Raw genomic sequence first — 10,294 nt, 5'->3', positions numbered from 1 at the left:
GAAATTATTTTAAGAAAACAAATAATGTACGTTGAATAATCTAAACAAATTACGCATAATATAAACGCTGAATTGCGTGATACAAGTAATCGTGACTTGTTATGCGAATACGATTAATTCAAATACGTTTGCAAAGACTTTTGAAATCTAAATTAATAATGTGAAATTAAGATTGTTTGTTTGTTGGGGTTTAACGTCCGAGCAGCAATATTTCAGCTATATTCAGACGATGAACATGAAATTGATGATAAAATGAACATGAAATTATGAAAAATAGGATGGGTCACAAGGATAATAGGGTCGATAAATTTTGATTGCCACTGGAAAAAGGGGGATGGGTAAGGTCGGGCAATTTAGCCTCCTGTGGCGGAGCGCAAAGGTTCCTACTCCTATCGAATACCACAGCAGGGTTCTTTAACGTGCGAGGAACGTGGCATCTTTCCAAACACGGTGCACCACTATGGTTTGCGGTCAGGTTTTGGTATTATAGCCTGACAACCCCATTCCACCACATGGGGCACACATCCCAGTTGCTCTGTGGGCAGAGCGACTAGCCCCGGCTAGGGTTCTGAGCACTATTTAGTCGCCTTATACGACAACCTTAGCGCTGCTGCAGGCCTATTCTTTTAACACCCGGACCTGCAAGGGGCTGGTGGGACACAAGGACAATGGGGGTCGACAAATTGTGATTGCCACTAGAAATGGGGAGAGGTGGGTAGGGTCGGGTAATTTCGCCTCCTGTGGCTTAGCCCTATGGTTCCTACTCCGGGAGAATACCACAGTAGGGTTCTTTAACGTGCGAGGAACGTGGCATCTTTCCCAACACGGTGCACCACTATGGTTTGCGGTCAGGTTTTCCGTATTATAGCCTGACAACCCCAGCATGTAACACGCCAGGGGTACCCCATTCCACCACCAGAGGCACACATCCCAGTTGCTCTGTGGGAAGAGCGCGATAGCCCCCGGCTAGGGTTCTGAGCACTATTTAGTCGCCTTTTGCGGCAAGCTTAGCGCTGCTGCAGGCCTTTTCTTTTAACACCCGGACCTGCACGGGGCCAACAGATTTGACGTAAGTGTGTTTCCGAAACCTAGCCGGGGGTTAGGCGCTCTGCCCACAGAGCAACTGGGATGTGTGCCCCAGGTGTTGGAATGGGGTACCCATGGCATGTTACATGCTGGGGTTGTCAGGCTATAATACGGAAAACCTGACCGAAAACCATAGTGGTGCACCGTGTTGGGAAAGATGCCACGTTCCTCGCACGTTAAAGAACCCTGCTGTGGTATTCGATAGGAGTAGGAACCTTTGCGCTCCGCCACAGGAGGCTAAATTGCCCGACCTTACCCATCCCCCCTTTTTGCTAGTGGCAATCAAAATTTTTCGACTCTATTATCCTTGTAACCCATCCTTTTTTTATCATTTCATGTTCATTTTATCATCCATTTCATGTTCATTGTCTGAATATAGCTGAAATATTGCTGCTCGGACGTTAAACCCCAACAAACAAACAAACGTAAGTGTGTTTCCTATTCGAAGAGATAATAATGTTCTAATATTAAAATACAACTTTTATGCAAAAAGCGTGTATTCCATCTAAATTGCACCTTTTGTTGCTATGTTTATTTTAGTTTGGTAGTTAGTTGCTTTTTTGGTAGTAATTAAGCGTTTGTTTTTGTTTTGTTTTGTATCTTTTAAGTTATGTTGTTTAGTATAGGTTTAATCTGGTTGCAAGGAAAAGATGGTCACAAATTGAATATATACTTGAAACTTGCTTGTAGTGGCATTACGCCGGTATACGCAAAACTATTTTGATTGAATTTCAAATTTATTTCTTCTAAATGTTAAATAATTTTATTTGAAAAATGTGCATGTTGTCTCTAATGTTCAATGAAAAAAAATGCATATAAACTGTTTATATTAAATTGCAACAGATCAAATTAAGGTTACTTAATAAACTCACCGACAGCAAAACAGACGATTAGATGCGTCTTAGTGTTGTATAGGCCTAAAACGTTTACATTCTATCAATATTTAATTATTTTGTCGCCCTGTGCAGGTCCGGGTGTTAAAAGAATAGGCCTGCAGCAGCGCTAAGCTTGTCGTAAAAGGCGACTAAATAGTGCTCAGAAACCTAGCCGGGGGCTAGGCGCTCTGCCCACAGAGCAACAGGGATGTGTGCCCCAGGTGGTGGAATGGGGTACCCTTGGCGTGTTACATGCTGGGGTTGTCAGGCTATAATATGGAAAACCTGACCGCAAACCATAGTGGTGCACCGTGTTGGGAACGATGCCACGTTCCTCGCATGTTAAAGAACCCTGCTGTAGTATTCGATAGGAGTAGGAACCTTTGCGCTCCGCAACAAGAGGCCAAATTTCCCGACCTTACCCGTCCCCCCTTTTTCCAGTGGCAATCAAAATTTGTCGACCCTATTATCCTTGTGACCCATCCTTTTTGTCATTTCATGTTCATTGTCTGAATATAGCTGAAATATTGCTGCTCGGACGTTAAACCCCAACAAACAAACATAATTATTTTGTCAACACTGTATACTTCTATTCCCCATACTCAGTTAAAATCCCGACTTAAAAACAGTATACATCGTCGGTTTTCCAAAAAAGTTTGTTTGTCTGATAGGGTTTAACGTCCGAGCAGCAATATTTCAGCTATATAATGAAATGAAAGAGGGATGGGACACAAGGACAATGGGGTCGACAAATTTAGATTGCCACTGGAAATAGGGAGAGGTGGGTAGGGTCGGGCAATTTAGCCTCCTGTGGCGGAGCCCTATGGTTCCTACTCCGGCAGAATACCACAGTAGGGTTCTTTAACGTGCGAGAAACATGGCATTTTTCCCAACACGGTGCACCACTATGGTTTGCGGTCAGGTTTTCCGTATTATAGCCTGACAACCCCAGCATGTAACGGGCCAGGGGTACCCCATTCCACCACCAGGGCCACATATCCCAGTTGCTCTGTGGGCAAAGGGTTCTGAGCACTATTCAGTCGCCTTTTACGACAAGCTTAGCGCTGATGCAGGCCTATTCTTTTAACACCCGGACCTGCACGGTTGTACACCTAGATACAAAAATATAGTTCTTGGTAGAGATTCCACATACTTTGTAAGAAATAATTCCAATTCATCTTCCAAATATACAGAGGAAGATGTTTACTAAATGCTGGAATTTTTAATCGACAGCATATTTGTCCAATGAGGTGGACGTGTTATTCAACAAACGGTCGGCATTCCAATGGGAACAAATTGTGCTCCTTTACTTGCTGACTTATTCCTTCACTGTTTTGGGGCTGACTTTATAGCTGATTTGATCCGAAAGAAAGAATATCGTTTGGCTAGATCCTCTAATCTCAGTTTCCGCTATGTAGATGACGTATTATCTTTAAACAATCCTAATTTTGGGGATTTGATACATCGCATCTACCCGAAGAACTTGAGATAAAGGGTACTGCAGACACTGTAAAGTCAGCCTCATATCTTGACCTACACTTAGAAATCGACGGTAAAGGAAAAGTATTGACAAACCTTTACGACAAGCGTGATGACTTTTCATTCAGAATTGTCAACTTTCCTTTCATCTGTGGCAACATCCCTTCAGCACCTGCGTATGGAGTGTTCATATCAAAACTCATACGTTATGCCAGAGCTTGCCGAAACTACGCAGACTTTTGTATCTCGCTAGAACTCTAACAAACAGGCTTTTGGAACAGGGTTATGTTAGTACAAGAATGACGTCATCACTACAGAAGTTTTATGGTCGTCATCATGAACTCGAGGATCGTTATGGTGTATCCATCAGCACCATGAAAACTGATTTATTCAACGGTTCATAGTTTTCCTTTCCTCGTTTGTCTACCCCGGACTTCACTTTTTATGAGCAACTCGGCGGGTGTTTCTAAAAATGCAGAGGACGCTTACCCTACCGGTGCACCTGGTCCATGCTCCCAGTTTTTAATGGAGTTCGAGTTGCTCATTTACTTTTGTTATTTGTATGTATGATTTTAGTTACTTTATGTTCTTTGTTGTGTATGTCTGTTTTCCATGTCTGGGTTTTGTCCTTGCATTGCATTTTTTATTACCACTATAACCTTGGTTCCCTTGATTACTCTGTCAGAAGTGATTTATTTTCTGATTACTCTGTAAAACATTAAATTAAAAGTTTGTGTTTGAATATATAGAAATTAATTACATTGGTCTTGACGAAACAAATATTAAGTAGCTATCTTTATCTAGTTCTGATCAGACATCAGACAAGGGATTTGTGAATGTTTAAAAACCATCAAACTCACTCTTTATTTTAATTCAGAAAGAGTGACATATCACATAATAATTGTTTATTAATTGGTGTTTGATTTTTTTAGATAAAAGCTATCTCATCTAAATCGTTCTAAAAACAATTGAAACTACTAAAATATAGCACATGAAGACTAGAATGGATTATAGTTTATTCGGTTGGGTTTGTTTGTTTGTTTGTTTTTGTACCGTGACTAATCTCTACTAATGCCTGAACTGTTGGATATTGCTATTTATTTTACATACAATACAAAGAACCGTTAACATCTAATTTGTTTTTATTATTTGATTTATTCAACTAAACAGAAAGTATTATGCAGATTAATTTTAAAACCATGTCCTCAGATCTCAGCACTGAAATATAACACTTTATCCGATCCATATTCATTTAGCCTACAACACAAACAGAAATGAAACGAGTACATATCTGTAATTGTGACGCGTTTAGAAACCTAATGTTTATTTTTTACCAATTATTTTATTTTTTCCACTTCTCGTGAACAGATTTACTCTTGAAAAGATAGAAAATATTGCAGACTGGATTTTAGCATTGACTGTAACCGCTAAAGACATATGTCGTGAAAACATACTAATGTTTCAATGATGATAGAACAAATTTCCTCAAACAAAATAGCTCAAAATTGAAAATAGGAATGAGATTCGAAGGCCTTTTGTGAGTACAAGGATGTGAATTAGATATACATAATACCTTAGATAATACATTTCTTCCTATGCATGACAAATATTGTTATGATAACTACTCCAATACAAATGATACATCCCACTGAAACACCAACAACAATACCTGTTGTTGAATGTCCCTGGTCATAACGCTGTCTCCCTGGTTTTATGTTCTGGGTTGACAGGTCGTTAATGTCTAGGTAGTAATAAAAATACAATCAGATTACACATAAGCAACAAATATGACAGATAAAATATATGTTTTAAAGTTTGAATAGCATGGGAAACAAACTCTTTAATTGGGCGAGCAAGGCTACACTAATTTTTTATATAAACAGACTTAGGTTAGCAACATTTTTTCTGATCAAGTAAACTCATATACATAGAAAAACATATATATGACTCTTTGCCAATTACGTATGACCGGAAGTAGGTGTTTTAGCATCCACGCAAGATGCATGAGACAAATATACTGTTTTTGATATTTTCAGTCTGATAAATCATAAACCAACTTGCAAATATATAAATATGTGGCTTACACAAGCGTAATACTTCAATAATGAAACATGCGTCTGGTAGATCTTTCAGATATCCTACAAAAATTACTCATCTGTCTTGATGGAGCATGTTCTAGGCCATGCAATTTTAGTTTTATGAAATCTCTTAGAATGCCATCCACTAAAATCAAAGATAATGTTTGCTATATATAAGTATTTTTAACAGCTGTATGAAATCCCCGAAAGTGTCATGACTGGTTTCTTTAAAACAACGTAATATACAATAAATACAGCATTAGAAAATTAACGTATTGAATGGATTCAACTTAGTAAATAAATGAAATTAAAATAAATATATAATTCATTTTGAATTAACAAAACCAGTTTACGTTCGAGAACCAATTTAATACCCACAAAGCCGATAAATTGTCTATACAAATATAGTCCTAGTTCATTTGACATTCTTTATTACTTTTATTATTTTATTTCATTATTTTTTATTTTATTTTTTTTTGTGTGGTGTAGTTTTGATTTGTATTGTTTGTATTTGATTTTCCTGATCCAACTATTTTTACCCATACATCTCTTTTAAATCTTTTCTAAACTTTGGGGTGCCAATGCTATTTAAAAAAAAACAATTAAGTAACAGCGTCCAAATTATGGATTTAATGGCATGTCTTACTAGGTAAATATTTGTTGTGTACTGATAATGTCCACTGTCCGTGAGGATCGCTTCCCCAGAACTGTACAGAGGTAATTGTGATGCTAATAGATGTTCTATGATCCATGGCTCTTCCTGGCAGAATGTTTGAGGTGAATGAAGCTGATGACGTGAGATCAGCAACCAATGTACTGGCATGGGTATCATCCATAAATAAAGTCACCTCAACGTTCTCTAGATATTGTATATGGCAGCTATTGTTAACCATGATTTCATACTTAGCCATCCGCCCGTTTTGCCTGCAAATTATGAATTTATGCCATTTTCTTCTGCTTTAATAGTAAAGAACATGTACGAACCCAATATAAATGACAAGTTGTTAGAGCCAAAAATCGACACCTAAAGACTTGATATCAGTCAGGTGTAAACTGTAGGAGTACGAAGTTAAAAATGTACTCATTTTTAAGCCTTTTACATATTTACATTCAAGATTGATTTTTCTTCATTATTTTCCAAAATTTTAAGATGAGAGCTATGAACATTTAATTAGAGAAACGAGGGTCGTATAGGGACTTACATGATATCACATATTAATTTCCTGTCAGACTGAAATCAGGCTTTCATTGCCTCTGAGGTCAAAAGTAAAATTCTTATTGGTTAATCTTATGATTAATCCTCTAAAAGATGACCAGCAACAGCAACAAACTATATATTCACATATGAATGTGTCGTTGGAAGGGATGATGGCAAAATAAAACAGATTTCAATTTTCGTTCAGGTTTTAGAAATATTTACGTATGTGACCTAATCTGCCTTGTTTTTTCGAAACAACTGCCAAAGATCAAAATGAAAATGCCAGGTACTTAGTCGTGTCATTGGTAACACATATTCCATCATAAAAAATTTCATAACGCTTACATATTTACATTCAAGATTGATTTTTCTTCATTATTTTCCAAAATTTTAAGATGAGAGCTATGAACATTTAATTAGAGAAACGAGGGTCGTATAGGGACTTACATGATATCACATATTAATTTCCTGTCAGACTGAAATCAGGCTTTCATTGCCTCTGAGGTCAAAAGTAAAATTCGTATTGGTTAATCTTATGATTAATCCTCTAAAAGATGACCAGCAACAGCAACAAACTATATATTCACATATGAATGTGTCGTTGGAAGGGATGATGGCAAAATAAAACAGATTTCAATTTTCGTTCAAGTTTTAGAAATATTTACGAATGTGACCTAATCTGCCTTGTTTTTTCGAAACAACTGCCAAAGATCAAAATGAAAATGCCAGGTACTTAGTCGTGTCATTGGTAACACATATTTTTATATCATAAAAAATTTCATAACGCTTACATATGTTTTAATGGAAAGGTTCATTCACTTGATGTGATGCAATCCAAGGGTTTCTTCTATTAAACTAATATTTTCAAACTCCTAGTAGTTCTCATACTTACGGCATTATAAATGGGTATCTTGTTTCGCACGTTATTTTCCTGCCAACTGGTATCCAGTCATTGGCTTCTTCTACCATTGCATCGACATTTAAAAGTCCAAATCCAAACTGTGGTGAAACTTAATAAGATGACAAAACATTTTTTGTTGTTGTAAATTTTAACATTTAATGATACTGGTCTTCTTAATGATATAAATTACTCATCAAAACACAATACTGGTCAAAGTACTTTTTCAAAGAGTAACCAATTGAACCAAGGTTATAGGGTAATCAAAAGAATGTAATCCAGGGACAAAGACCAGACATGGAAAACAGACATACACAACAAAGAACATAAAGTAACTAAAATCATACATACAAAGTAACAAAAGCAAATGAGCACCTTGGACTCCACTAAAAACTGGGAGCATGGACCAGGTGCAAGACACTATGATTATTCTCAGAATTATGTAGATGACAATATTGCTTAATTTACTTTTATACTAATTACAGTTGATATTATTCTCTATTATAATAGTTTATTTTGTAAATACTTGTTCATGTCCATCACCTTCAAACCCAGCACCATTACATTTAAACGGTGTTAATGATGCCTTAAACTGTAAGGTCAAATTACTTCTTGCTGTTCTTGTGAGTATATGCATTACATCTCGGTTTGAAAGGTTTGGTCTATAAAACATAAATTTTGAGACATCACACGTGTAAAATGTATCGTTAGAAATTTTTTTTCACTCTTTGGTATGTTTAATTCTTATTGAAAAGTGAAATAGTACGACCAATAACCTTACCTATAAAACAAAGCCACGACTTCAACTGTTATGTTGACTATAATCAAGGTTCGACGCGACTATAATGGCCAATGAAATTTGATCTTGTTTTTACTTCACTGATAACAAGTACTTCTGGGTTTACTATACTGCTTAAAGATTAAGTATACAACATAATCCATAGTCTTTTGCTACAAATATTTTATTATTCTATAGCAGAACATACTTTGCACTTAGCATGACAGCTTTTGCACCGGAGGCTACGGCTACTGCTGCTGACGTCATTCCAAAATTATCAGTGGAGCCATTACCTATTGTTGTTAGCTATGTAAACAGTACAAAACAGCCTCAATATAAGAATTTACAAGAATGATGTTGTTGAAAATGAAAATATGAATATTCAATAAGCATTTTCGATAATATACAATGGCTGAGACATATATATATATATATATATATATATATATACGAAGTTAAATATTCCGACAACACGAGTATTTTTTTTCTGATTAAGTCATCGTAAATCAATTATTTGCACTGAAAAATGACTGAAATTTACAGTACCGTTCTCTTAATGATTTAACTTGAGGCCTCAAAGCGTTTGACATGCCTTCAATGTTGATATTTGTAAGGCCCCGTGCAGGTCCGCGTGTTAAAAGAATAGGCCTACAGCAGCGCTAAGCTTGTCGTAAAAGGCAACTAAATAGTGCTCAGAACCCTAGCCTCGACCATTGATTTTGTGGCAGGACGGCCTACCTGCGTAGTAGCTTGCGAGATTTAAATAGCCAGTTAATCGACTCGACTAAAGGATTAATTCTGCAGCCGAATCGGTTTGTCGCTGGTTTGTCACCGATCCCGTGCATGTCCGGGAGTTAAAAGAATAGGCTTGCAGCAGCGCTAAGCTTGTCGTAAAAGGCGACTAAATAGTGCTCAGAACCCCAGCCGGGGGCTAGGCCGCTCTGCCCATAGAATTTGTTTGTTGGGGTTTCACGTCCGAGCAGCAATTTTTCAGCTATATTCAGACAATGAACATGAAATGGATGATAAAATGAACATGAAATGAAAAAAAAAGGATGGGTCACAAAGATAATAGAGTCGACAAATTTTCATTGCCACTGGAAAAAGGGGGGATGGGTAAGGTCGGGCAATTTAGGCTACTGTGGCGGAGCGCAAAGGTTCCTACTCCTATCGAATACCACAGCGGGGTTCTTTAACGTGCGAGGAACGTGGCATTTTTCCCAACACGGGGCACCACTATGGTTTGCGGTCAGGTTTTCCGTATTATAGCCTGGGGTACCCCATTCCCCCACCTGGGTCATACATCCCAGTTGCTCTGTGGGCAGATCGCCCTAGCCCCCTGCTAGGGTTTTGACGACCTATTTAGTCGCCTTTTACGACAAGCTTAGCGCCGCTGCAGGCCTATTCTATCCAGACTTGCGCGGGGATGTGTGCCCCAGGTGTGTTACATGCTGGGGTTGTCGGGCTATAATACGGAAAACCTGACCGCAAACCATAGTGGTGCACCGTGTTGGGAAAGATGACACGGTCCTCGCACGTTAAAGAACCCTACTGTGGTATTCTCCCGGAGTAGGAACCATAGGATTCCGCCACAGGAGGCTAAATTGCCCGATCCTACCCACCTCTCCCTATTTCCAGTGGCAATCACATTTTTCGACCCCATTATCCTTGTGTCCCATCCCTTTTCCATTTTATCATCAATTTCATGTTCATCGTCTGAATATAGCTGAGTTAAACCCCAACAAACAAACGGACTCCATTAAAAACTGGGAGCATTGACCAGGTGCACCGGTAGGGTAAGCGTCCTCTGCTTTTCGAGAAACACCCGCCAAGTTATTCATAAAAAGTGAAGTCCGTGGTAGACAAACGAGGAAAGGAAAACTATGACCCGTTGAATAAATC

General features: G+C 38.1%; 1 protein-coding gene across 4 annotated transcripts; it reads right to left on the bottom strand.

The window, feature by feature from the left end:
• Positions 1-4,575: 4,575 nt before the first annotated feature.
• On the bottom strand, positions 4,576-8,791 carry LOC148606448 (neuroendocrine convertase 2-like). 4 transcript variants are annotated; one of them, XM_088545053.1, is made up of 5 exons: positions 8,158-8,766; positions 7,609-7,726; positions 6,165-6,442; positions 5,014-5,181; positions 4,576-4,697 (listed from the first exon to the last, which is right to left on the bottom strand). In XM_088545053.1, the coding sequence occupies exons 1-4, from the start codon at positions 8,285-8,287 to the stop codon at positions 5,015-5,017; spliced, it is 693 nt and encodes a 230-aa protein (XP_088401179.1). In that variant the 5' UTR covers positions 8,288-8,766; the 3' UTR covers positions 4,576-4,697; position 5,014. The 4 variants fall into 4 exon arrangements, with proteins under 4 accessions (XP_088401179.1, XP_088401182.1, XP_088401180.1 ...); XM_088545056.1 differs by having other exon boundaries at positions 8,396-8,753; XM_088545055.1 differs by lacking the exon at positions 4,576-4,697 and adding an exon at positions 5,525-5,663 and having other exon boundaries at positions 5,045-5,181; positions 8,158-8,791.
• Positions 8,792-10,294: the final 1,503 nt, after the last annotated feature.

This window comes from Perna viridis, chromosome 9, assembly GCF_037379345.1.
Source record: "Perna viridis isolate PV_CMFRI_1.1 ecotype Kerala chromosome 9, ASM3737934v1, whole genome shotgun sequence".
Taxonomy (NCBI): domain Eukaryota; kingdom Metazoa; phylum Mollusca; class Bivalvia; order Mytilida; family Mytilidae; genus Perna; species Perna viridis.
This window is presented reverse-complemented; position numbering and strand designations above follow the sequence as displayed.

Coding starts and splice junctions, on each gene's coding strand:
- LOC148606448 (XM_088545054.1), bottom strand. CDS start 8,287: ATGTTTTATAGACCAAACCTTTCAAACCGAGATGTAATGCATATACTC. Junction 6,443..7,608: donor AGATACCCATTTATAATGCC/GTAAGTATGAGA, acceptor CATAATTTGCAG/GCAAAACGGGCGGATGGCTA. Junction 5,182..6,164: donor ACACAACAAATATTTACCTA/GTAAGACATGCC, acceptor ATTACTACCTAG/ACATTAACGACCTGTCAACC.